A 26086-nucleotide genomic window follows, 5' to 3' on the forward strand; every position below is an offset into this window, starting at 1 on the left:
ACTAATGACTTGGAAGAAAACATAAAATTATTACGGATCAAGTTTGCAGATGACAAAGATTGGGGGAGTTGTAAATAACGAAGAGGCCGCTGATACAGAGTCATCTGGATCACCTGGTAAGCTGGGCATAAGCAAACAATGTGTAGTTCAATATAGCTTAATGCATAAAAGAACTGGCCATACTTACAGGATCCTGGGAAGCAGCAACTCTGAAAAAGACTTGGCAATAATGGTAGATAAGCACAAGAACATGAGCTCCCAATGTGATATTGTGGCAAAAAGGACCAATGCAATCCTTGGATAATAGGGGATTATCGAGTAGGGACGGTATGTTACCTCTGTATTTAGCATTGGTGTAACTGCTGCTGGAATACTATGTCCACTTTTGGTATCCACACTTTAAAAAGGATGTTGAAAAATTGAAGAGAATTAAAAAAAGAGTAACAGGAATGATTAAAGGATTGGAAAACATGCCTTATATGAGAGACTGAAGGAGTTCAATCTGTTTAGTTTATCAAAGAGAACGCTAAGAGGTGACTTGATCATAAGTACCTACATAGGGAATATATTTAATAGAGGGCTTGCAGACAAAGGGATAACAAAATCCAATGTCTGGATATTAAAGCCAGACAAATTCAGACTAGGAATAAGGTGCAATTTTTTTAAGGGTTGTAGTGAGTTCCCCATCACTGTAAATTTTTAAATCAAGATTGGTTAGATAAGCTCTAGTTCAATCACAACAATTGGCTGTGAAGCAGGAATTAATTCAGAGAAGTCCTATGGCCTGTGTTATGCAGGAGATCAGAGGAGGTAAGCATAATGGTCCCTTCTGCCCTTAACATACAAACATGAATCTATGTTCTTTTGGTGTCCCGGAGTCTCCTGCTTGTTTAACAGAAGAGTAAAGATGAAGGCTGGCTAGTCTCCCAGCCAGGGTTACAAATGAAAAGGAAATGCTTGTAATTGTACATTTTCATGAGGTGGGATGAGGATGGGGGCTTCATACACTTACACATAATTCAAAGCTTTGAGAAGTGCAAGATCGCTGGTGTGCAGAATGCTAAATACTGTGTGTGTGCAGTGCACAAGATGGGGCAGGTACCTACCTCATACAAAGACGTGTGCAGGAATTTAAATCTGACTGCTTTTAGAGCAGCAGTCAGGGGCTGGGGCAGCGAACAGTGGTCAGCCGCTGGGGTTGGAGTAGTGGTTGGGCTGGGTCTGAGGCCAAAGCAGCGGCCGGGTCCAGGGCTGGAGCAGAGTTCGGAGCTGGGGTAGCGAACGGCGGTCAGCAGCATAGTTCCACTGATTTCAATAGTACGGAGTCACAGACTTCAATGAAACTATGCAGATTCACACCAATAAAGGATACTGACCATGGTGTCTAGCTTCAAAGTACAAGGAGAAAGTAACAGCATGGGCCCAAAACTCCATAGTGAAAGACCATTTACACCAGGAGAAGCAGGGGGAATAAAACAGAGAGAAAGATAAAAGGGGTTTACAAATATTATTTATTATTTTTTGTATTCAAATAGTACCTCGAAGCCCCAGTTAAGACTGGGACCACACTGTGCAACGCACTGTACATATGCATAGTAAGAGGCAGTCCCTGCCCAAAGAGCTCACAATCTAAATAGATAGACAGACAAAAGTGGGAGAAAGGGAGATTTATTAAAGGAAGTATTATTATTCCCATTTTATAGAGGGGGAACTGAGTGAAAGAGATTAAGGTACATCTGCACTGCAGTCAGACGTGATTTTCCTATGGTCACATGGAAAGTCTGTAGCCAAGCAAGGAACTGAACCCAGATCAGAGTCCCAATCTAGTGCCTCAGGCACAAAGCCAAGCTTCTTTTCTGTTTGAAAACACTGCGGGGAAGAAAGGAAAGTTGTGCCTCCCCTGGACCAGTCACCCTTGATAGTCACATAAATCTTGCCACTTTTTTTTAATCTTATCTTGAAAAGTGATTTACATATACAATTAACAGTTTTAAATATGGAATGTAAGTGTCAAGAGAGACTTGAGTGGTCTTGTGGCTCTGAATACCTGACAATGCAACAGAAAGGAAGACAAATCAGTAAATGAAAAGCAAAATGGTTCATACAGAAAGTATGAACCCATGCATCTCAAATAAATATTTACAAACATGGTAGAAGAGACTGAAGGCAGGCCAAGGTGTAGAGTTCTTTGTGGAGAAGTTGCGGCTAATGATATCATGATGTCATAAGAATCACAAAGATCGTTAGAAAGAAAACATGATGAAGATAAAGATACCAACTTCATAATTCCAGAGGAAAAGCAGTTCAGTTTTGTGTAAATAAAATAAAATAAAATAAAATTCTAATGTAATTCATTACTGTTTCTGGAATGTTAAGTATTACATTCATTATGTCATTATACTGCAGTAACTTGACTACAATAGTATACATACCATGGCTATTGTTTAAATTCATCATATTGGAGGAGTTCCAGTACAGTTTGACATATCAATGGGTCATGCAATAGCTATGTTTATGGTATGTGGGTCACAGAACTGAAAAGATTGGGAGTCATTAATCTACCAGGTTTATTATCAAAGTGTTAATTACGCTATATTTTACCCCCCTCCCTACTTCAAAACCCTCACAAACCATTACATTTTCTCCCACCCCTTTCCCAGACATCTTGAAACTTATTTTCCACTTCTTGAACTTGGTCCATAATGAGGCAAACCAATCTAAGTGGGTGGGTGTTTGGTTAGCAGAAGTAAGCAAAGTGCAGTTCTAATCAGCTCTGTGTCTGGGCCATAGTAACAAGATTCCAAGGATTCTGCCTTAACTCACAACTGCCACCAATATAACAGTTATGACTCTACACAGATACTTCCTAGGTATATCTAAATATAAACATTGAGTAAAGTTGAATGTAGCAGGGTCAAAGGTGACAGCTTATGAACTCCCATAGTTAAGGGTAGAACCCTTGTTTCTTTTGCAACTAATGTTTAAAAAGAAGGCTGTTTCAGTTGCTATATATTTACATCATTATATTCTGTGAATATTTTAAAGCATTATTAACAAATTATTAAACAATGGATTCTTTATCTTTGTCTGGAGATAGCTGACAACCTATAGGTACATCACATTTGGAAGAGTCTGCCGTCTTTACCTGGAGGTTGTCATTAGTATCCCCAGTGACACTGTTATAGGATGGAGGGAAAGATGTTGAGGACACAGTCTCGGACTTGTCTAGATTCCTACCATAATTTTCATTCATCATGAATGCAATGAGACCTTCCTTCTGTGAAGCATCTTCAAGGATGTCACCATCACAAGTTCTGTGATATAAGAGAGAGGCCTGCTTCATGGACCGTTGAATCAAATGACTCCGATAGGCCCTCTGGATAATAATGGCAGAAACCTCCTCTTCTTTGTGTCTGAGCGTGGTTGTGATTGGTTCATGAAAAAACCTGGATGGATTGGCAGCCATAAACTTTTCCTCTGTCTGTTCTTTTAGTTTGTCCATTTCCCCAGATTCTCCTAGCACCCGTTTGGTAAAAGCAAACAAAATATCCAAACAGTGGATCCTATCTCCGCTGGCCAAGGGAAGGTCCATGGCTATGAGTTTAATTTTGTTTGGTTTTGCTATGCGTAAAGGTTCTGCCAAAGCATCTGCAAAGTCTGAAAGTACAGAATACTCAATAAATTGAGTTGCTTCAGGATCAAACTTCTCCCAGATTTTATAAAACATATCAAAGTCATCTTCACCCACAGGAACTGTACTTTCCTCAGTGGCAACATTGAAGTTCTCTAAAATAACAGCTATATACATGTTTACAACAATGAGAAATGATATAATGATGTAACTTACAAAGAAAATAATACCCACAACAGGTTTACCACATTCTCCCACAACATTTCGTATGTTTGGATCACAAAACGGAGGTTCAGTGTTTAAAATAGGACTGAGAAGACCATCCCAGCCAGCAGATGTTGTCATTTGGAAGAGACAGAGCATGCTATTAGCAAAGGTTTGGAAGTTGAACATGTCATCAATCCCACTCTCCCACTGAACATAAGCAAAGTTAGCCATGCCAAAAATGGCGTAAATAAACATGACCAGAAAAAGTAAGAGGCCAATGTTGAACAAAGCAGGAAGGGACATCATTAAGGCAAAAAGGAGAGTTCTAATTCCTTTGGCAGCTTGGACAAGTCTTAGTATTCGTCCAATCTGAGCCAACCGAATGACTCTGAAGAGTGTAGGTGAGAAGTAATTTTCAAATGCATTAACAATGTGAGAAAGCAGAGTGCCTAAAAAAAAAAAAAAAAAGGATCAATCAGTTAGAATTTCTAATTTCTTCTGAATTAGTAACTAAAAGAAATAATATTATTCGTAAAACTGATATCTCCCTGACATTAATGCGTTGATGATCTAGCATTGACAACTCTTACAGGAAAACTTACACATTTTAAAAAAAGATTAATGTCTTATCTGTAAAACTTTAGAAGTTAAAAAAATAACACACCTTTATGGAATTATTGTGCCCACAAAATCTGTGAGCTGCTGCACAAGGAAAACACACATGTATACATAAGTAGGTGTTTTATGTACAGCATTTTGCACAGCCACTGGGTGTGTAGGTTATGTGACTGTGTTTTAACATTTGGTCCTAAAGGTTGAAAAAAATCAAAGTTCAAATAACAAACCAAAACATGACACCAGAATCATAGGCACTCAGATGCCTAGATGAGAACTATGTAAGCAAGATAGACAGAAACAGATAAAGTAACTATAAGTGTAATCCATGTTAACAGCGGCAAAGAGTCCTGTGGCACCTTATAGACTAACAGACGTATAGGAGCATGAGCTTTCGTGGGTGAATACCCATTTCTTTGGATGCATGTAGTGGAAATTTCCAGGGGCAGGTATAAATATGCAAGCAAGAGTGAGAAAGGCTAGAGATAGCGAGGTTAGTTGGCTAGCCATTCTACAAAAGCAGTTTCTCCTCCCTTGGTGTTCACACCTCAACTGCTAGAAGAGGGCCTCATCCTCCCTGATTGAACTAACCTCGTTATCTCTAGCCTTACTCAATCTTGCTTGCATATTTATACCTGCCCCTGGAAATTTCCATTACATGCATCCGAAGAAGTGGGTATTCACCCACGAAAGCTCATGCTCCAATACGTCTGTTAGTATTGAAGGGGGGGAGGGATAGCTCAGTGGTTTGAGCATTGGCCTGTTAAACCCAGGGTTGTGAGTTCAGTCCTTGAGGGGGCCACTTGGGGATCTGGGGCAAAATCAGTACTTGGTCCTGCTAGTGAAGGCAGGGGGCTGGACTCAATGACCTTTCAAGGTCCCTTCCAGTTCTAGGAGATGGGATATCTCCATTAATTTATTTATTTAGTCTATAAGGTGCCACAGGACTCTTTGCTACTTTTACAGATCCAGACTAACACAGCTACCCCTTTGATACTTGACATCATGCTAACAGTGTGGCTTTTGGCCCCTCTCTTGTGATTTGACCTCTTTATTAGTCTGATAATGCCACTAAACTAATGGAGAAGGTCCATTTTTTGTGCATCCTTTGTCGAATGATTAATAGACTTTATTTAGAAATGTATTAAGTGCATAAAAAAAGCATATATTCCTTTCATGAGGAAAAGGCATGAAATCTATATTTATTCATTCATTTTTTGATGGTTTCCAGTTAAGTTAAATTATTATTTTTTTCAAAATGGCTAATGGTGCCAAAAATGCACATGGGTCCAAATGTGATACCTAGGGAACCCAGAAAGCGTCGGAGTGGACTTCCAAAAACCATACGGCCAACTCCTAGAGCAGAAAGGGGGAGGAACAAAATGGTAGCAGGAGGGACGGGGGGGCATGGAAACATATAAAATAATATATGGTAATGAAATATAAAGGGCTATTACTGAGCTTGTTGGTATATTTTTACCTACCAACTACAGACATAATGATCACACTTAAATCAAATATGTTCCAGCCATTGGTGAAATAGTAGTGTCTCAGAGCCAACAATTTCACGATGCATTCTACAGTAAAGATGGCAACAAAGAACATGTTGATTTTGTTAAGAATGTCAGTCTTCCTTATACTTTGATCATCAGTTTCCACCATCATAGTGATCATGTTAAGGCAGATGAGTATCATGATGATAATATCAAAGGCTTCGCTTGTTACAATGTCAAAAAAAAACCCTTGGTATTTGTTCTGCAGGGGGAAAAAAAGAGTATTTAGTATTAGTTATGAAAATGTGGCCATGCTTAGGCATGCATATTTCCGTACTAGCAGTCTTTATATGTTTCAATGTTATTTAATTCCATTATAAATAGATATATTAGAGAAAGGTAGAGTATAAAAGATGATAGCATAATTCCCTTCCCATTCTGAAGGATAATCAATTCCATGGTAAATATTTCTGCAAAGAACTTCATAAATATGTATTCTTTATAATCCTTCATTGGTAATTTCTATGAACATTTTCTGAACATCAGTGGAAACAAATACATTATATATAATTAATTAATACATTTTTGGGTGGATTAAGTTAATTTTACTATGGATTTTCACTGATTAGAAATATTTTAGTTGGAAGAACTCAAGTGGTCTCACCAATGGCCTTGGGATGGGTTTTTGGGGTTTCTTGGATCCCAGTTTTTTCATTGCGTTATAATATTTTCTCTGTTCTTCTGTCATAAAGATGTCTTGTCTACCTAAGTATATGGAGATAATGATACTGTTACTATTGATGAGAAATTTTTAATTTTAAATTTATAAAAAAACATCCCTGCTGTGCAAGTCTAAAATATTGGAAGCTAACATTTCTTTCTTTTTCTGCCCTTTTATCTCTTGTTGTTACTAACTCTTCTCACAGTACCTAATTGGGACCAAATGCATTTTAAAAAGTTCTGAGGTGGCACTCCACTGGCTCAGAAAACAGGAAAATGACTAGGCACATGAGGGAAGGATCAACTTGTTCCTGCCCCTTGACCTCCGCTTGTTGCTGCCCTTACCAGCTCTGGCACACTGCCCAATCCCAGAGCTGCTCCTCAGACCCTGTCCCACAGTGCTTAGCTCCAAGATAGGGGAAGTAGCATTCAAGGGACTGTGTAGCTGACTTCTCAGCCTCTTGAATCAGTGCTGCCTCTGGAGCTAACAGCTACATGGAGGGAAACAAGGAATGGCGAAGGGGAAGCACTTCATAGCACTTACACTTGTAATGCTTCCTCAATTAAATTCAATACTGATGCTGTTCCATGTAATAAATGTAAATAAATGTTTTAGAGATTCAGTGTACAGCAGGCATCCTATACACTGAAGACAGCATGTAAGGGATATATCAGGGGTCTGGAAACATATCCAATATACTTATCTTTTTCTTTTGTTGGTTAAAATTGTCAATAATGACACCAACAAAGAGATTCAGTGTGAAGAAAGATCCAAAGATGATGAAAACCACAAAATAGAGGTACATGTACGGATTATTTTCCTTCTTTGGCTGTTTTTCTTTCTGCAAAAATGATAACCAAGATGAAAAATGACTGAAAACAATATGCCTCTGTTCCTAGAATGAGTTTGAAATCAGTGCCTCGATTCCCCCGTGCAGACTTCATTGCAGGATATCAAATTTACTACATCACTACAAATCGTAAAAAAAAGTTGTCTAGTTAAAAACTCTAGTTGGCAACAATAAGTACTCCTGACAGAATTCTGCGCCCTTGCAGGAGTGCAGAATTCATATGGCCCGCATATTTCTGTGCAGAAAAATGCAAAAAAAAAAAAAAAATCTGCCGGGCGACTCGCATCTTCTCTGGTAGCTCATTCAGTGCATCTATTCCAGTGTGCTTGGAGCAGCCTCAGAGATGGGGGAGAGGGGCTGGGTGGTGGCTGGGTGTGCATGCCTGTGTGGTTGATCACTGGCGAGGTGTGGGGGAGAGAGGCTAGGCGTATGTGCGTGCCAATGAGAAAGAGAGAGAGAGAGAGAGAGAGAATCTGCCCCTCTCTCTTGCGACTGCAGCTTGTGGCATGGAAGGGTAGAGCTTATTATGCAGGAGGCTGGCTATATCCTGGAGGCACAAATGTAGAAGCGTGCCTCTGTAGTAACATTGTTAAAGTTGCTGTTGATGTTTAATTGAGCTCATTCTCTGAGGCATAAATGTAGCAGCCTGCCTGTGTAGTAACATTGTTAATGTTCCTATTGTTAGTTAACTGTTCCCATTCTCAGTCAATTCCCCCAGGAGCATAAAACCTGTAAAAGTTTTAAGGCTGTTACATTGCCAATGTGATGTAAAGGAGCCTTCTTATAAATGACAGTAAGGAAATCTTCAGCTAGAAAGATCTATGTGCTTTTTCACTTTTTTCTTGTGCCAAAGTGGCACAATGGGGTTAGATTACAGCTCAGGATTTATTTTACTTACCCATTTAAAAAAAAAAAAAGACTTTGAGGGCAAATAAAACATTTACCAACCAGTCAATAAAATGTCAGGACAATCAGAACCAAGCACTTCTGAAAGTACCCAGCCAGGTCCAGGACAATGATTAGCAAAACTGTATGACTTTCATGTATGTAAGTCTGAGCAATTTAAAATAACAGTCTGCCTTTTTTTTTTTTTTTTTTTTTTTTTGCTGTTTGGTGTTCTGTAATGTAATTTAAATGAAAATCCAGGATTATAACTGGAATGCTGGGTATGCTACCAAGTGTTTGTAACTTAGCTTTCATGTGTTTAGGAAATGCTGACTAGTTATTGTGACTTTTTCTGTATTGTAGTTTAAATAAATTACCAAAACAATTGAAACTGGGGTGATTATATTGTATTATTATGACAAATAAAATATGCAGAATTTTGAATTTTTTGGCACAGAATCCCCCCAGGAATAAATAAGTCTTGCATTTCATGGATGCATTTGAGGAGAGGGAGAGAAATCTGCAGTGTGACTGTTGGATAACGTTAAATCTAAGGACACCACAGAAGACGTGGATGACAATTTTACTGAGAGCAATGTTTCTCCTAACACTTGACTATCCTTCTTGGTGACCTGAAAATATCTTCTAAAAATAATATGCCAAATTTTCTGTTGTCAATGAAGTAAATGGGCAGTGAATTTGGCCCAATGTATTTTAATGGTATTATTGTTTTGATTTCTCTGCAATCTTTAAGGTCTTCTCTGTCCACATATGGAGGAGATCACTGCAACTGACACTGATGTTGATTATACTTGTGCTAAGAAACTTGTAGGACAATATCTCCCATTCCATTTATGCTGCTGACAAAGAAATTAAAAGCTTGAAGAATGAATTATTTTAAGGAGAGTGAGAGGAGTTGCACTTCTGTCTTCATGCAAGGACACATAGGAAAATGTTTCTCTTTTTAACCTTCTGTTTAAAATATATATCATGACTTAGTCAACGGGAGTCTTTATTGACTTCAATGAGAGTTGAATCACATCTTACTGGCATGATTTTCAAAGGTATCGAGGAGCAACCAACAGCTTTGATTGAGGTTGGTGGGAAAAGACAGTTACCTTTTCCGTAACTGCTGTTCTTCAAGATATGTTGCTCATGTCTATTCCACAATAGGTGTGCATGTGTGCCACATGCACCAGTGCCAGAAGTTTTCCCCCTAGCAGTACTCGGGGGGGGGGGGGGGGGGGGCGGCTGTGACCCCTGTAGTGGCGCCTGCCTGGCGTGGTATAAGGGAAGCTGCACACTCCCCCCACCCTCAGTTCCTTCTTGCCAGACAACTCCGACAGAGGGGAAGGAGGGTGGGATGTGGAATAGACATGAGCAACACATCTCGAAGAACACCAGTTACAGAAAAGGTAACTGTCTTTTCTTCTTCAAGTGATTGCTCATGTGTATTCCACAATAGGTGATTCCAAGCTATATTTGTTGGAAGTGGGTAGGAGTTCACAAGTTCCCAGGACGGAGGACATCCCTGCCGAACCCAGCTTCATTCCTGGTCTGGGGGACGATCGCACAGTTTGAGATGAACGTGTGAACTGAAGACCATGTGGCGGCCCTACAAATGTCCTGGATGGGGACGTGGGCCACGAAGGCAGCCAAGGAGGCCTGCGCCCGAGTCGAGTGTGCCCTCACAATGAGTGGCGGGGGGGGCACCCACCAGCTTATAACAGGAACGGATGCACGAAGTGATCCAATTGGAAAGCCGCTGAGTGGAAATTGGCTGGCCCCTCGCGCACTCAGCCGAGGCAACGATAACTTGTGAGGACTTTCTGAACGGCTTATTCCACTTGAGATAGAAAGCCAGAGCCTGCCGCACATTGAGCGTGTGGAGACGGTGCTCCTCGCTGGACACGTGAGGCTTGGGGGAGAGGACCGGTAGAAAAACGTCCTGACCCATGTGGTAGACGGAGACCACCTTCGGGAAGAATGAACGGTGTGGGTGGAGCTGGACTGTGTCCTTATGAAAGACCATGTACGGCGGCTCGGAGGTCAGGGCCCTGAGCTCCAAGACTCGCCTGGCCAACGTGATTGCAACCAGGAAGGCCACCTTCCATGAGAGGTGAGACCAGGAGCATGTGGCCAGTGGTTCAAGCGGGGGCCCCGTGAGACGAGCCAACACCAGGTTTAGGTCCCACTACAGGACTGGGGGTCTAGAATACGGAAAAAGGTGGTCCAAACCCTTAAAGAACTGGCCAGTCATAGCACGGGAAAATACCATGTGCCCTTGCACCGATGGATGGAAGGCCGATATGGCTGCCTAGTGCACCTTGACTGACGAGGGTGCCAGGCCCTGGGCCCTCAGGTGGAGGAGGTAATCAAGGATAAGCTGTATCAGGGCGGTCACTGGGGGAGACACCCCAGTCAGCCGCCCACATAGAAAACTGGGACCACTTCGCCAATTAAGCGCGGCGAGTGGAGGGCTGTCTACTTTCGAGGAGGATGCGCTGAACCTGCTCTGAGCACGTCCTTTCCTCTCCACCTAACCACCGAGCAGCCATGCTGTGAGATAAAGAGCCATTAGGTTGGGATGGAGGAGGCGGCCCTGGTCCTGAGAGAGCAGGTCCGGGCGGAGTGGCAACGGCGGAGCTACCACCAGGCCCATGAGGGTCCCATACCAATGCTTCCTGGGTCACACCGGGGCAATTAGGAGGACCCGGGCCTTGTCTGACTTTATCTTCTCCAGGACCCTGCTGATTAGAGGGAACAGGGGAAAGTCGTAGAGAAGCCGGCATGACCAGGACAGGAGAAAGGCTTTGGAGATAGCGCTCCTCTCCAGGCCACACCCCCACCCCGCCCGGAGCAGAACTGGGGGGCATTGCCAGTTCGCGAATAGGTCCACCTGGGGAGTTCCCCACCTTCGGAAGAGCCGGTGGGTTATTTCCGGGTGGAGGGACCACTCGTGTTGCAAGGAAAAGTCCCTGCTCAAGCGATCTGCCCTCTCGCTCCTGGCGCTAGGTAGGTGGAAGGGCTTCAGATGGATGTCGTGGGCTATACAAAAGTCCCACAGCCTTAGGGCTTCGCGGCAGAGGATCAGGCTCTGCCTTGCCTGTTGATACAGAACATCGAGGCCGTGTTGTCTGTGAGGACCCTGACTACCTTGCCCTCCAGGTGAGAGTGGAAGGCCATACATGCCAGCTGCACCGCCCTGAGCTCCTTGATGTTTATATGTAGAGTCAGGTCTTGAGCCGACCACACGCCTTGGGTCTGAAAGTTCCCCATATGGGCCCCCCAACCCAGGTCCGACGCATCGGACACCAGCTCCAACAACGGGGCCTTGTTCCTGAACGGGACCCCTTGGAGCATGTTGTTTGGGGTGGACCACCACTGTAGGGAGGCGATCACAGAGTCTGGCATGGTGAAGACTTTGTCCATCCTGTCCATGGCCTCGGAGAACTTTGAGGCCAACCAGAGCTGGAGAGGCCTCATCCTGAGTCTGTCGTGACGGACCACGTACATGCACGCCGACATGTGATCCAAGAGTTGCAGGCAAGCCCTGGCTGTTGTCACAGGGAACCAAGTCGATGAGGTCTTTCAGGATCTCGAATCTGTCTGGCAGGAGAGAGGCCCTGGCTGACACTGCATCCAGGAGCAGCCCAATAAACTCTATGCGTTGGATCGGGACTAACACGGACTTGGTGTTGTTTACCAACAGGCCCAAGACGGTGCACGTGGACAGGAGGAGCGCCATGTGATCCCGCATCTGTGACTGGAAGGTGCCCTTGAAGAGCCAATTATCCAGATAGGGAAATATCTGGACCCCTGTCGTCTGAGGTAGGCTGCTACCACCAACATGCATTTTGTAAACACCCTGGGGGCAGTGGACAAACCAAATGGGAGGACTGTGAATTGGTAATGATTCTGTCCCACCACGAAACAGAGGAAGCTCCTGTGCCCCTTGAATATGTGGATCTGGAAGTAGGCATCCTGAAGATCGAGGGCAGCGTACCAGTCCCCGGGATCCAGGAAGAGGATGATGGAGGCCAGGGAGACCATGCGGAACTTGAGCTTCACCATGTACTGGTTCAGACCTCGGAGGTCCAGGATGGGCCTGAGCCCCCCTTTGGCCTTCGGGATAAGGAAATAATGGGAGTAATACCCCTTGCCCATGAACTCCTCGGGCACTGCCTCTATCGCTCCTAGTCCTAGGAGCCGCCCCACCTCCTGCTCAAGCAGAGCTTCATGCAAGGGGTCCCCAAGAGGGATGGGGGGGGGTTGGGCAGGGAGGAAGCACACTGGAGGGTGTATCCCCGGGAGATGGTGTGGAGGACCCATCGGTATAAGCTTAGCTGTGACCATTCTGGGAGGAAAGCACACAGCTGGTTGGAGAAAGGAAGCTTTATTGGGGGTGGATCCCTGATGAGGACTGGCGGGGTGGCCCTGAGCGTCCCGTCAAAAACGTCTTTTCCCTACCTGCTTGCCCTTGGAGGACCCAGGCGGGGAGGGTAGGCCGAAACTGCCTCTGAGGCCATCTCTTATGGTCCCGCTGCTTCTTATGGACAGCCTCGTACTTCGCAAGAGCGGCCTGGGCGGGAGTTTGCTGCGGCTTGAACTTAGGTTTTGCCAGAGCCAGGACATAGACGCCCAGAGTCTGGAGGGTCGTGTGGGAGTCTTTCATGCCATGCAGCCTTGTATCTGTTTCCTCCACAAACAGAGCTTTCCCGTCAAATGGGAGAGCCTGAATGGAAGACTGCACCTCGCTGGACAGCCCAGAGAGCAGGAGCCATGATGCCCATCTCATGGACACCACAGAGGCCATTGATCATGCAGCTGTGTCCGCAGCATCCGAGGCTGCCTGCAGGTACCCCCTAGCGGCCGCTGCCCCTTCCTCTACTAGCACCTTGAACTCCTCCTGCAATCACATCCTCCGGGTGGGGCGAAGAGGTTGGTGCGGTGCTCTGGGTGTCGGCTGGCACCAGAGGGTCCGCCACCTGGTCAGACTCTGGGCACGGTGCCGAAGACGTACGTCCCACCAACTCCTCTCTCGGAGGTCTGGAGAGAGAGGTCAACAGTGCTTCCAAAGCTCCGACCACCAAGCGAGTTCCCACTGTGGGCTGCGCCGGAGGCCACAGTGCCCACTGGTACCATTGGGCTTGCCATGACGCTTGGTGCCACTGCACCTGCTGTGGCACTGGTGGGTCTGACTGTCTGGGTTGGCTGGCCTAGTCCATCAAAGGACTGCAACAAATGGAGACCAGGCTGGCGTAAGATCTGCTGATGTCTCTGGACTGGGAGAAGTGGCAGTGCCAGGATCTACGACGGCCACAGGACCGTGACCTCGACATGGAGGACTGTACCGACGGTAATAGCTGCTCCACGAATGGCCTTGAAGGGCAGACCCGCAACGGCGAGACGACGGCGATCGACCCCCGGGGCTGCAATGTCTTGGCGGAGACTTGGAGCGGGAGTCCGAGCGGGAACGGCATCGATGATTATGCCATGACCGACTGCGGTACCCTCTCCGAGATAAGGACTGACGGCGACGCTGGGGTCCCCTTGATATTCGCTCCTTGAGGACGAGTGGTGCTGCGAGTCCCAGCCGGATGGGACCCAGCCAGACAGTCTAGTCAGTGTCGGTGGTGCTCCGGGCACTGGCATGGACATGACGTCCTGGGCTGCCTGGAGGGCTTCAGGCATGGACAGCATCCGGACATCTGGAGAGGCCTGTCCCGAAGGGGCCGGGGTATTCTGTTCAACTTGAGTCGGAGGCCTGGGGCCTGGTGGGGATCGAGGACTGCCCGACATGGGGTTAGCCTATGTCCCCAGAATTCCCTCGGTGCCTCTGCAAAGAGGGAGTCTTCCTGGCCCTCTTGGCGTGACCCAAGGACAGGGAATGGTGCTGGCTGGTCGATGGCACCGGAGGGTCGCCGCGTACTGACGCTGGGGTGCCAGGTACTGGTTCGGAGCGGTGTGCCGGGGTCGGGGTCAGTGCCGACTTCATCAGGATGGGCCGGAACCTAATTTCCCTCTCTCTTTTGGTCCGAGGCTTAAACGACTTGCAAATCTTGTACCTTTCGCTGATATGGGTTTCTCCCAAGCAGCGCAAAAAGTCTGCGCGCGGGTCACTTCTTGGCATAGAATGCCTACAAGAGCCACACAACTTAAACCCCAGAGCGTGGGGCATGCCCCGGCCCAGGCTCACTGACTAACTAAACTAAACTAACTACAGGTACTAATGCTGAACGAACGAACAGTTCTGGGTACGAGCTACAGCAAAGCTGGAGCAGAGAAGTTCCAACGCACCTTCACTGGCAACAAGAAGGAACTAAGGTTGGGGGGAGTGCGCAGCTCCCCTTATATTGCGCCAGGCAGGCGCCACTCCAGGGGTCGCAGGGAGCGCTCCCCCCCATGGGTACTGCTAGGGGAAAAACTTCCGGCACCAGTGCACGTGGTGAGCAGGCACACCTATTGTGGAATACACATAAGCAATCACTCGAAGAAGAACTGTTGAGCACCCAACATTTGAAAATCTTATTTAGGAGCCTAACTTCAAGCTTCTGCTTTTGAGAATCTTGGCCTAGATGTGTTCTTCCAATTTAAACCTTTGGTTGAAAAGTTATTCTATTACTGTTGGGAAAAAAGCAACAAAGTTTTAAACAAACCCGAGAAAATTTATTTTTGAATGTGGTTACATTTGAGCTCATTCATTTCCTCAGAAGATATGCTGGTAATTTTGTTCAATTTAAGTCCTTTGGATGCAGGACTGTATCTTCCTCTGTTTTTTGTACAGCATCTAATGCAGTGGAACCTTAATCCTGACTGGAGTCTCTAGGTGGCACAGTAATGCAAATATTAAATATAATAATAATAATTAATAAATAATGCTTGACCATTTATTTTAAATGGATGCTCATCCATTTTAGCTCAGTAAGTAGATAGCACCAAAAAAACAATGAACAGACTATATCTACACATTGTGTTCACTAACACTAATAAGCACGAAAATTACAAAACACAAGTAAAAATTGGAGAGATGGTTACAAGAGAGAACATTTTAATTTTCATGACCTACCCCTCGTGAATCTACTGCTGCATACATAATGTCTGTCCAACCTTTAAATGTTGCCTAGAATAACAGAAAAATTATTAAAATCATATTAAATTTTGAGGATGAGATTGTTTAGCCTGTTTACAATATCTTTGTGCTTCTGAGATGGTGCAAAAGGACTATAGTCTGTCCACAAATGCCCCGCACAGAATTCCTCTGGTGTAGGCTATCTCCTTACTAACATGTTTGTGACAGAGTTGGGCTCTAGGTGTCGACCCCCCCTCACCCGTACCAGTGTAGAAAGGATGTCAGGGGCAAGGAGGACATGTGTTGCAGTGACGTTCCACTACAGCAGTCCTCCATAAGTTATAGTTGATTAAGGATCCAAATCTAGCGACAAAAAACAAAGCTGCCTGACAACAGCTCTAAATTGTTTTGGGGTGGGGGTTGATCACAACAAATCAGGGAATTGGAACCAGCCCACTGATGCTCTCTCCCCACTTCCCATTTCTGCACTGAGCTTTACTCAGTGCAGGAGAGAATTTTGCATTTAGTTTAATGAAATTATAACAAACATTTCATAGCATCTTCCCAGGAGATAGCTGCAAATCAGAGGAGCACATTTTCAAATGGTTACATCATAAGTTCGTAGCTCACCACTGGACACTATATGTGCATACACTGGAGGAAGGGACCCTGAATGGGCTAACCATATTGCCAGTCTCAACATGGGGAGGGGATGGGACAGCAGGCTCTGCAGGACCACTGCTTCCCACTCCTTGCAGATGTGGGTAAGCAACTGGAAAAACCTTGATTCCATCCCACCCCACAATGTGCCAGTCAGCAAAATAGAACTTACCACCTGAAGAAGAGCCAGATAACCAGAACCAACATTATCAAAGTTGACTTTACCATTTGTCCAATACATTTTTTGTGTCTCATTATAGGCTGTGCAATTCTGTTTGTTCTTAATACTTGTATTTAATTCTGATTTTCCTTCAGTCAAGTTAACGCATTTTCCAAATTTTCCTGCAAATAGGTGCACTCCCATGATACTAAAAACGAGCCAAAAAATGAGGCAGACAAGCACAACGTTCATGATGGAAGGGATGGCACCTACTAAGGCATTCACCACCACCTTAGGAGAAATGAAAGGAAAACATGCAGTTACTATAGATATTCACATGTGCAAAGCCTTAAACAGCTATTTGCTACATTCAACTGTTTTGAAAATCTAAGCAATCCCATGTCATTTCAGCAAACAGTTACACACATGAGTAACTTTACTCTCATAAATACTTCTACTGAAGTGGCAATTATTTTGAGTAAAGATTCTTACATCTATAGTGTTGGCAGGATCAGGCCCTTCAATTGTCAATTCTTCTGGACAGGAACCTGTTTTTTGTTTTCTGTGAAACACCTAGTGCACTTGGACGCACTATTAAATAACAATAAAGTATTTGAATGTAACGGTAGAATATTCACTTTTGGAGCTTCCCTTTTTTTTTCTTTTTTTCTTTTGAACAAGATTCTAAATACACATTATTTCTTCATGAGGATTAATACAGCGGTCTGTTTTTATTCATGTCAGCATGACATTTATTCAAGTTGTGTGGAAAATTAGTTATTAGAGGATCAATAATGAATCTCTGATAGATATGTAAAGGTTGCTGCAGATATTGTAACTTCCATGAGAAGTTTTGCACAATTCAAGAGTAACCTGGAAAGTGCCAATTCAGCATGTAAGTTTTGAGCACACTTACAAGTTCCACTGGTATGAAAAAATAAGATCTACCATAATCTCTCCTGGGGAAATAGCAGAAATTGTGACCAACTTGCATAAATTACACATTCTGTCTAATGCATGATGGAGACTAACTTCCAAAGTGGATCTCATTACATCTGGCTAGGTGTTTCAAGGAGTAACCTCTACTAATGATCTCATAGAGTAAACAGATGTCAAAACTGTCACTTCCCGCTTAGGACAGGAACTTCTGTTCATGGCCCAGTAAAGGGCAGAGTAGAACCCAGTACCCCCCAAAAGTAGGATATGGGTGATCCTTTACCTTCACACAGGTCACAGCCAGTGGGGCAAGCTAGCTTCCCAAAGGCAACACTTTGAAAAAGAGCGGTCAAGCAGACCACTGGGAATCCCCTCTAAGAAATATCTAAAGTTAAAGTGGGAGCCTGGGTTTATTGGGAGGGTGGAGTGGGAGTGTCCTAAACTGAGTGAAAGTATAGCATGACACTCACCCTATATGCCAGTGAATACATTTCAGATTCATAACAAATCCCAAATCCAGGCAAGCTTTTCTTGTTTCCTTACAAGTTTCATACAACTTTCAAATTAGAGGAGAGAGCAGGAAAGAAACCGCAAATATTGTACTAGTCAAGTTTGTGCTTGCTGGGTTTGACATGCCCAGAAAAGCCTTCAAGGTCTATATGGTTTGTGCAGAAACTATAGCATTTCCCAGACAAAAACTTTATGATAATGTTAAGATTATAAATAAATATCTTGATTCAGAACAACATTTTTAGAACACCGGGATTATATAAATAGAGGACAAATCTGTAGTTAAGATTGTACAAGCTGTCTTAACTATACCCCAATATCCTCATGCTACCTTTAGTGATACACCAAAAACCCTCATCTCTACCTGTCCTGTTTCATATAATTTCCAGTCTGGACTACAAATCATCATGAACCACCAATTGCAAATGGCCTACAGACAATTGTGTATAATCTTTTGATTCACTTCCCTTTTATAGATCAGAGACATCAACATCTTACTGTCCATAGACAGTTCAGATGATTGACATCCCCCGTATCAACTTTCCTCTATGGCCAACAGACGACAAAGATATCACATCAGACTTGTAGTATACAGATAGTACAGCTTGCCAGAGACAGGTATATAGAATGCCACTTCTACAACACATTTTCCTTTCTTTCCTGTTATCCCAAGAGAGGCTCTCCAACTGACACTGTGGGGCCAAAGGACTGGGAGGGGAAGCAGCAGCTGTGGAACCTGTCTAGAGACACAGGACCCCCACATTGACAGACATCACCTTCACTGGATCTACCAAGATCTGGAACTGATCTCCTGGCTCTTCCATAGGAAGAACAGTGACAAATTCCTTATGTAGGATCTTCCCACATATAGGTGATGATTTGGAGATAATACTTAGCAGAACAAAGAAAAGCAGTAGATATGTTAGTTACAAAACTGCCTTCAGCTACCCTGTGCAACTCCTGTGGAATTCAACAGGGGTTGCACAGTTTTAACTGAGGACAGATTTGGACCAGTTATCCAGGATTCAAAGCCTTCCTGCCATGTAAAATATAAAAGCCTTTGACTTAACATAAAAGACATCTAAAAATGCATTTACACCCTCTATCACAACATGTAATTGTTTTCCCACTATATAACTAAGTTTTTGCTACTACTGTATGCTAATGACTCACATTAGCATTCATATATAATGATTTAACAGTCTTTCTATAAATTCCAGTCTATATTTGAATGAGTTTGCTGCTCAGTTCTTTCATGCTATCATAGACTTTAAGGTCAGAAGGGACCATTATGATCATCCAGTCCGACCCCCTGCACAACGTAGGCCACAGAATCTCACCCACCCACTCCTGTAACAAAATTAGGATCTTCTCTGCTGACACAAGTCTTTTTTTCTCTTTTTCTCTGACATTTCTGAGCCTAAGACAAAGTGATATTGATTCACAAAAATGAAATTTTATCTATTTTTGAAACTGAGTATGAAAATGCCAGGTCTTATTCTCCATCATATCACAGTATTTCACTTTCTTCTAAACTATTAATATAGTATTTCTCTGTCCCTTTTGCATTTCTCTACATATCACAGAAAAATGACATTACACATTCACAACAGGTAATCATGAAGGCCACAGTATGGATCAGATCCTCAGTTATTGTAAATCAGTATAGTGTGTCCTTCACAACTAGCTTCAGGTAGTGTGAGTTTTTGCAGTGTAACCCAGAGATGCTGAAGGCAAGGGTCATGGTAGTTAGGTGAACATATAAGATTCAGGGGGCAAAGTGACTTTAGACACTCAAGTGAATCCCCAGCTTTTTCTATTACTAGTGTGTACAATACCATATTGTGAGTGACCAAGGTAAATTATTTTCATTATTAATTATGATTATTAATTAGTGAATTTAGTGCTAGTGAAAGGGTCAGAACTGGCAGGCCTCGAGATGGAATTCTTATATCCATAGAACATGTATGTAGATTAATTAATGATAGTACAAATTTCCCCATAGTATCCAACTAATGTCTCAACCTTGAAGTGCAATTACGATGTTGGGGGAAGAAGGAGGGAGAGGGGAGATTATCTAGTTTGCATTAGAGATGGGTCTAAACCAAAACATTTAAACAACCTGTGGTAAGTTTTAAGGAAATCTTAATCCAGTTTCAAACTTCACTGTTGGTGCGTCTTTCTCTTATGGGTTGAACCATAATCTCTGGTCTAAACTTCTCCAAACTCTGGGAAAGTTCAGATCTGAATATTGTGAGTTGGACTTATCTCCAGTTTCCACATTCACTGAATCCTTGACCTTTCTGCAAGTAAGATCAACAAGGGTTCCAATTGTTCTGGTGGTTTTGTTACCTTAATGCAGACAATTTTACTTTAGAAACAGGAATGAGCCATCAACTTATTGAACATTCTATAGATATTAATGACTTTTAGTTCATACAAACATGTACTGAATCTGAATTTGATATAGATATAATAGGCTCCCTATCTTAATACCAGTCTCCTGAGTTTATATAATTATTACATAATTAATACATAGTTATACCTTTCCTTAGCACAATTAAGGATTTTGTGTTTTCGAATATAGTTTTTGCTTTCATTTATTGAAAAAATTATATGGTACCTTGCTATGTGTGTCTGCATCAGAAATCTTAGGTGGATTTGTAAATGTTAATTACACTGCTAACCTACATATCGTGTGTTGCCATGTGATCTGCAGTATTAGTGGTGCACTTGCTGATATAGAATACAATTGTAATAATTTGCTAATCATGTAATGATAAAAAGGAAATACAAAAATAACAAATCCAGATCACTACAGGTCAAATCCTGGTCCAATTGAAGTCAATGGGAGTTTTGCGGACTTAGTAAGATCATCAAACAAAAATAAACAGATACGAGAACTCCTGGAGAAATATTAATTCACCAAGAAAATGCAAAAGTGAACAAGAAAATGTTTGGACAAACAATGAACACAAGTCATATGGTTACAAGCTAATTATGGCATTCCAGATTTAAACTGAAGTATATTAGAGGATTTTTGTGTGTGTGTGTGTAAATTTACTTATAAATTTTCCAGATTTATAAATGTAAGATTACTTTTCTTCATTATTTAAAAAAAAAATCCTCAAACACTTTGTGACTGTTTCTATGTCTGAATTCAAGTGAAAGAAAAGAGAAAATCCAGTGAAAATCAGCCAAAAATGATTTTTGAAATCTTATTGTTCTCTGCGTTTCAATTCATTGTTCATTAAAACCACCATGAAAAATCCAAAAATATATAAACTTTGAGCATGATTTGATTTTTTTTTTTTTTTTTACAAAATAAAGTTTTAAAAACTCCTCTTAACATTTAACTCAAATGTAACCTTAACTATTATGCAGCACCATAATGAAAGCAAACCCATATGAAATAGGGGTCTTTTACATGCTTGATGTTCACACAGAGAAGCTTCAGTGATTGCTTTATTTACTCTTACCCTCATCCCTTCAAATTGTGACAATGCCCTTAATGGTCTCAAGGCTCTCAGGGTTTTAAGGGATTTCATGGGTCCCATTTCGGTATTTCCAAGTGAGCTGGCTATAAGGCTTGCTAAAGAGACCTGAACAGAGAGAGACAAAAAATATTAGCAAAATCCTGCCTTCTGGTTTTCTTTTTTCTCATGCTTAGAAACTCCTATCCATGAAAGTATGAAATGGCAGTCTGTACAGTACAATAGAAATGCATCTTAAGGGGACACTAAGAGGTATAAAATAACAAGTGAAATGCAGGCCACATTGAAGTTAATAATAAAACACTCAGTGATTTCAGGGGTGCCAAGATTTCACCCAATCTATTTTAACAAAACAAATGTACTTGACCTGTGTTACTAATGTTACCTTAGATTATTAAAGCTGTAGGAATTTTGAGGCCAAAATTTTAACAAAATTACTATTTTTATTGCCCAAATTGAGATACTTTGAAAGGTCTGGTTTTCCAAAGGGTAGGTGCTCGGTACTTTCTAAAAATCAGTTCTGCTTCAAATGAAGGTGCCTCAATTTGGGACATCCAAAAAAAAAAAAAAAAAAAAAGTGAACATTCTGGTGTTCTATACTACGTAATCCAGTCCGCAAAACTGATCAAATGCAATACTTACACCTACAATTAGGAAGTCAAGCCAACACCAGGCATTGGTGAAATATTTCTTGAAGCCATAAGCCACCCATTTCAGAAACATCTCCAGGACAAAGATGTAAGTGAAGATTTTATCAAAAAATTCCAACATAATTTTAATGTTTTTTCTTTTCTCAAGATGTATATCTTCAAATGCCTGAAATAATAATGCTTAGATATAACCCACTCTACAGATTTTCATTGGAATATTGTAATGTGAACGGTTACACAAGAGTTTAACTTTACACAAAAGTAGTCACTCTGAAGGTAATCATGATGAAATGGACGTTCGACATTTTGGAGGGGCTACAAAATATTACCATACATAAAAAAAAAGTGAGTCCTTGCTCCATTATACAGTTGAACTTCTGTATTAAATTTGTATTTTGTGGCACAGCAATCTATTTTTGGCAGAAATGTGTGTGACAACAGTGATATGGGAAAAGAGAAGATACAAAGTCAGTGAAGATGAGCGATGGAAATGCCAACTTTGCTATATTTTATGCTTCTCCATATATTACATTAGCATCTATGAATCCTCCAGGTATGAAAGCTGAAAGGACATTGTGTGTGGTCACTTTTTTAGTGATGACGTAATCACACATAATTGATTATTTCAACAAGCGAAGAGCAGGTTCTTAATCAAAACTGTGTGTGCATTTCTGCTCTAGCCAACCCCCCTGTGGAAAGTTGACATATTTCTTCAGATAAAGAAGACCCCCAGATAAATCAGAATCCTAGAAGGAGAATTTTGAGAGGGAGCAGCAGTAGATGTGATGTCCCTCAGATACTGAATATGTTACATGCGGAAGTTTGGGAGTTGCACCCCCTGTCTCTACGAGAACCCTGATACAAGTGTAAATAGGTATAAACTCAGCAAAAAACAGACCTGACCAACTATCACAAAAACAACAAGGAGTCCGGTGGCACCTTAAAGACTAACAGATTTATTTGGGCATAAGCTTTTGTGGGTAAAAAAACCCCACTTCTTCAGATGCATGGAGTGAAAATTACAGATGCGGGCATAAATATATTGACACATGAAGAGAAGAGAATTACTTTACAAGTGGAGAACCAGTGATGACAAGTCCTAATTCAGTCAGGGTGGATGTGGTCCACTCCCAATAATTGATGAGGAGGTGTCAATACCAAGAGAGGGAAAATTACTTTTGTAATGAGCCAGCTACTCCCGGTCCCTATTCAAGCCCAAATTAATGGTGTTAAATGTGCAAATGAATTGTAGCTCTGCAGTTTCTCTTTGAAGTCTGTTTTTGAAGGTTTTTTGTTGAAGGATGGCTACTTTGAATAGGGACTGGGAGGGGCTGTCTGCTGTAGTGGTTTTACTGTTCTGCTAATAAAACAGAAACTAACATGAAAGAGACTTGCATGGTGACAGGTTTCAGAGTGGTAGCTGTGTTAGTCTGTATCTCCTCGTTTTTGCTAACATGAAAGTGAGGCTCTGCAACTGATTGCAGAGTGACCAAACTATGTAAAGGTGCAGAATATCTCATTTCTCCACCCTCCATTAAAATACTTTCCAAACATATATACATTACCATTTATGTGGATAACATAAAACACTATATAACCTAACTAAAAATTGTGGGTGGACTACTGCAGACTCTTAAATTGCAAGGGATTATTCTACCTTAGAATAGCATCTCTAGTTAATGTGACAGGGCAAGGCCAGATGGCTATAGTAAAGTAGTGAGGAACAGGTATGTTAGCCCCAGGCTAAACAAATCCCTGGTACCATGGTAACCAAATGGCAGTTGCTCCAGGTTAATCAAGACACCTGGGGCCAATTAAGATCCTTCTAAAAAGCAGTGGAGATAGCTAGGTTGACTGGGACACCTGAAGTCAATCAAGGGCTGGCTAGAACTAGTTAAAAGCCTCCCAAGGTAGTCAGTGAGGTGTGCATGTCAGGAGCTGTAGGAGGAAGTTGCGCTGTGGGAGAGACTGAGCAGTACACACCATATCAGGCACAAGGAAGGAGGCCCTGAGGTAAGGGTGAAGTGCATCTTGAGGAAGTGGGGGCTGCTGTGGGGAAATAGCTCAGGGAATTGTACGCGTCCTGTTTCTAAAAGATCAGCTACCATAGCTGATACTATTAGGGTCCCTGGGCTGGAGCCCAGAGTAGAAGGCAGGCCTGGACTCCCTCCTTGCCCCACCTGATTAATCACTGAGACTGGGAGACAGAGACTGTGCAAGGGAGGATAGCGTCTCACCTCCCTCGCTGGCTTATGATGAAAATGGCTCAATAGGCTGTGACCCTTGCCTCTAGAGAGAGAAGGGCTATGTGAAGGGTCACAGTGAGCCTCTGATACATTTGCAAATTCAACACCATTAATCTGGGTTTGAATAGGGACTGGGAGTGGCTGGCTCATTACAGAAGCAGCTTTTCCTCTCCTGGAATTGACACCTCCTCATCTATTATTGGGAGTGGACTACATCCACCCTGATTAAATTGGCCCTGTCAACACTGGTTCTCCACTTGCGAAGTAACTCCCTGCTCTCCATGTGTCAGTATGTAATGCCTGCATCTGTAACTTTCACTCTATGCATCCGAAGAAGTGAGGTTTTTACCCACACAAGCTTATGCCCAAATAAATTTGTTAGTCTTTAAGGTGCCACCAGACTCCTTGTTGTTTTAGTGAGCCTCTGAGGCTAGCAAAATCCACCAGGAAATGCGGGACCCACGGAGATAAGGACAGAGCTTTGTCACACTAAACAATGTATAAGTTCAGGTGCAAGCACTGGTTTTTGCACTCTCTTGGGATAACATGGTGATGCTGGGGAAGCAATGTCTGGTACAACAAGAACAGTCTGTGGTACAGAATCAACCGGGTCCGGTACTAAAATTTGTTCCAACAAGTCATGAAAATTAAGAGTTGAATGGAAGGAGGTTTGATCAGAGGAGCAGAGTCTCCTGCTGGAATAGTCATGGATTCTGGTACTTGTTGAGGCTGCAACTGGTCCAGATGTCATTTCCACAAAGTACCATCACATAGTTTAACCATGAAGGAAAAAGGTCTCATGCATTTCACAAGTTCCCCAAGTATCCATTTCACTCAACAACTGTAGTTGTGAGTCCACATTACATCTCCTATTTGAAAAGAACAATGACGAACCTCACGTCATCAATCACTTTGCATGGAATTTGATTACACATAAGGCAACATCAGGACATAGCAGGTCCCAAAAGATACCCAATGATTGCTTCAAAAAAACAGTTGCAGCTGACTGCAAGGTGGTAGCACATGGTGTGCTCCTGCAGACAAACAAGAAATTGTCCAATTTCTGCTGATGACTCAAAATAAACTTGCTTAAGTGTTCGTACAAAGTGTTCCACTAGTCCATTTTTAGCAAGATGGTATGGAGCAGAACATATGTGCTGAATTCCATTTGATGCTAGGAACCTCTGAAATTCTTCTGAACAGAATAGAAGTCCATTGTCACTCAGCAACTGTAACAGTAGACAAAATTGACTAAACAAGGCATGAAGATGTCCAATGGTCTTGATAACTGTGTTAGAAGTCATTCTGAAAACTGGTCATTTCAAATGGGTGTCAACTATGACCATATATATATATATATATATATATTATATATATAATATTCTAATGGTCCAACAAAGTCCACATGAACATGTGTCCTCCAAGGAATCTGAGGCCAGAACCAAGGGTGTAAATATGCTGGGCCAGGATCATGCTCAATTTGCTGACATGTAGTACAGCACTTCACCTTCCTCTCAATGTCTTCATCTACCCCTGGCCACCAGACAGACCTCCAGACTATAGCGTTCATCCATACAGTGCCAAAATGACCATCATGAATTGCTTCTAAAACATGAGACTGAACTGATTCTGGAAGGATAACTCAGATTCCCCATAAGATGCAACCTTGATCCACAGATAATTCAGGCTGACACGACCCAAATTGTGTAAACTGGGGATTCATAAGATCCAACGCTGTACCTTGTAGTACCATTCTCTTCACAAGAGAAAGCACATCATCCTTAACAGTTTCTTTGTGCTACTGACAGGCAATCTATCCCTCACATTTGAGATAAAACACTCCGCCTGAAGTTTCTTTGGATTGACAGGAGCTTGGGCATGACAGATATGACAGCCCATCATCATTTCCATGCCGAGTCCCTTTATATAACTGAATAGTATAGAAATCAGCTGAAA

General features: G+C 42.6%; 1 protein-coding gene across 1 annotated transcript in view; it reads right to left on the reverse strand.

The window, feature by feature from the left end:
• Positions 1–3006: 3006 nt before the first annotated feature.
• Positions 3007–26086, reverse strand: part of LOC128833203 (sodium channel protein type 5 subunit alpha-like) — a 101347-nt gene continuing 78267 nt past the window's right edge. The window contains exons 19-26 of the mRNA XM_054021227.1: positions 21877–22050; positions 21220–21342; positions 16307–16585; positions 15468–15525; positions 7367–7504; positions 6611–6711; positions 5938–6208; positions 3007–4287 (exon numbers count right to left, since the gene is read on the reverse strand). Coding sequence (XP_053877202.1) covers positions 3062–4287; positions 5938–6208; positions 6611–6711; positions 7367–7504; positions 15468–15525; positions 16307–16585; positions 21220–21342; positions 21877–22050 — 2370 coding nt within the window. The 3' untranslated portion in view covers positions 3007–3061. The remainder of the gene's footprint in view (positions 4288–5937; positions 6209–6610; positions 6712–7366; positions 7505–15467; positions 15526–16306; positions 16586–21219; positions 21343–21876; positions 22051–26086) is intronic.

The sequence above is a fragment of the Malaclemys terrapin genome, chromosome 2 (assembly GCF_027887155.1).
Source record: "Malaclemys terrapin pileata isolate rMalTer1 chromosome 2, rMalTer1.hap1, whole genome shotgun sequence".
Taxonomy (NCBI): Eukaryota; Metazoa; Chordata; order Testudines; family Emydidae; genus Malaclemys; species Malaclemys terrapin.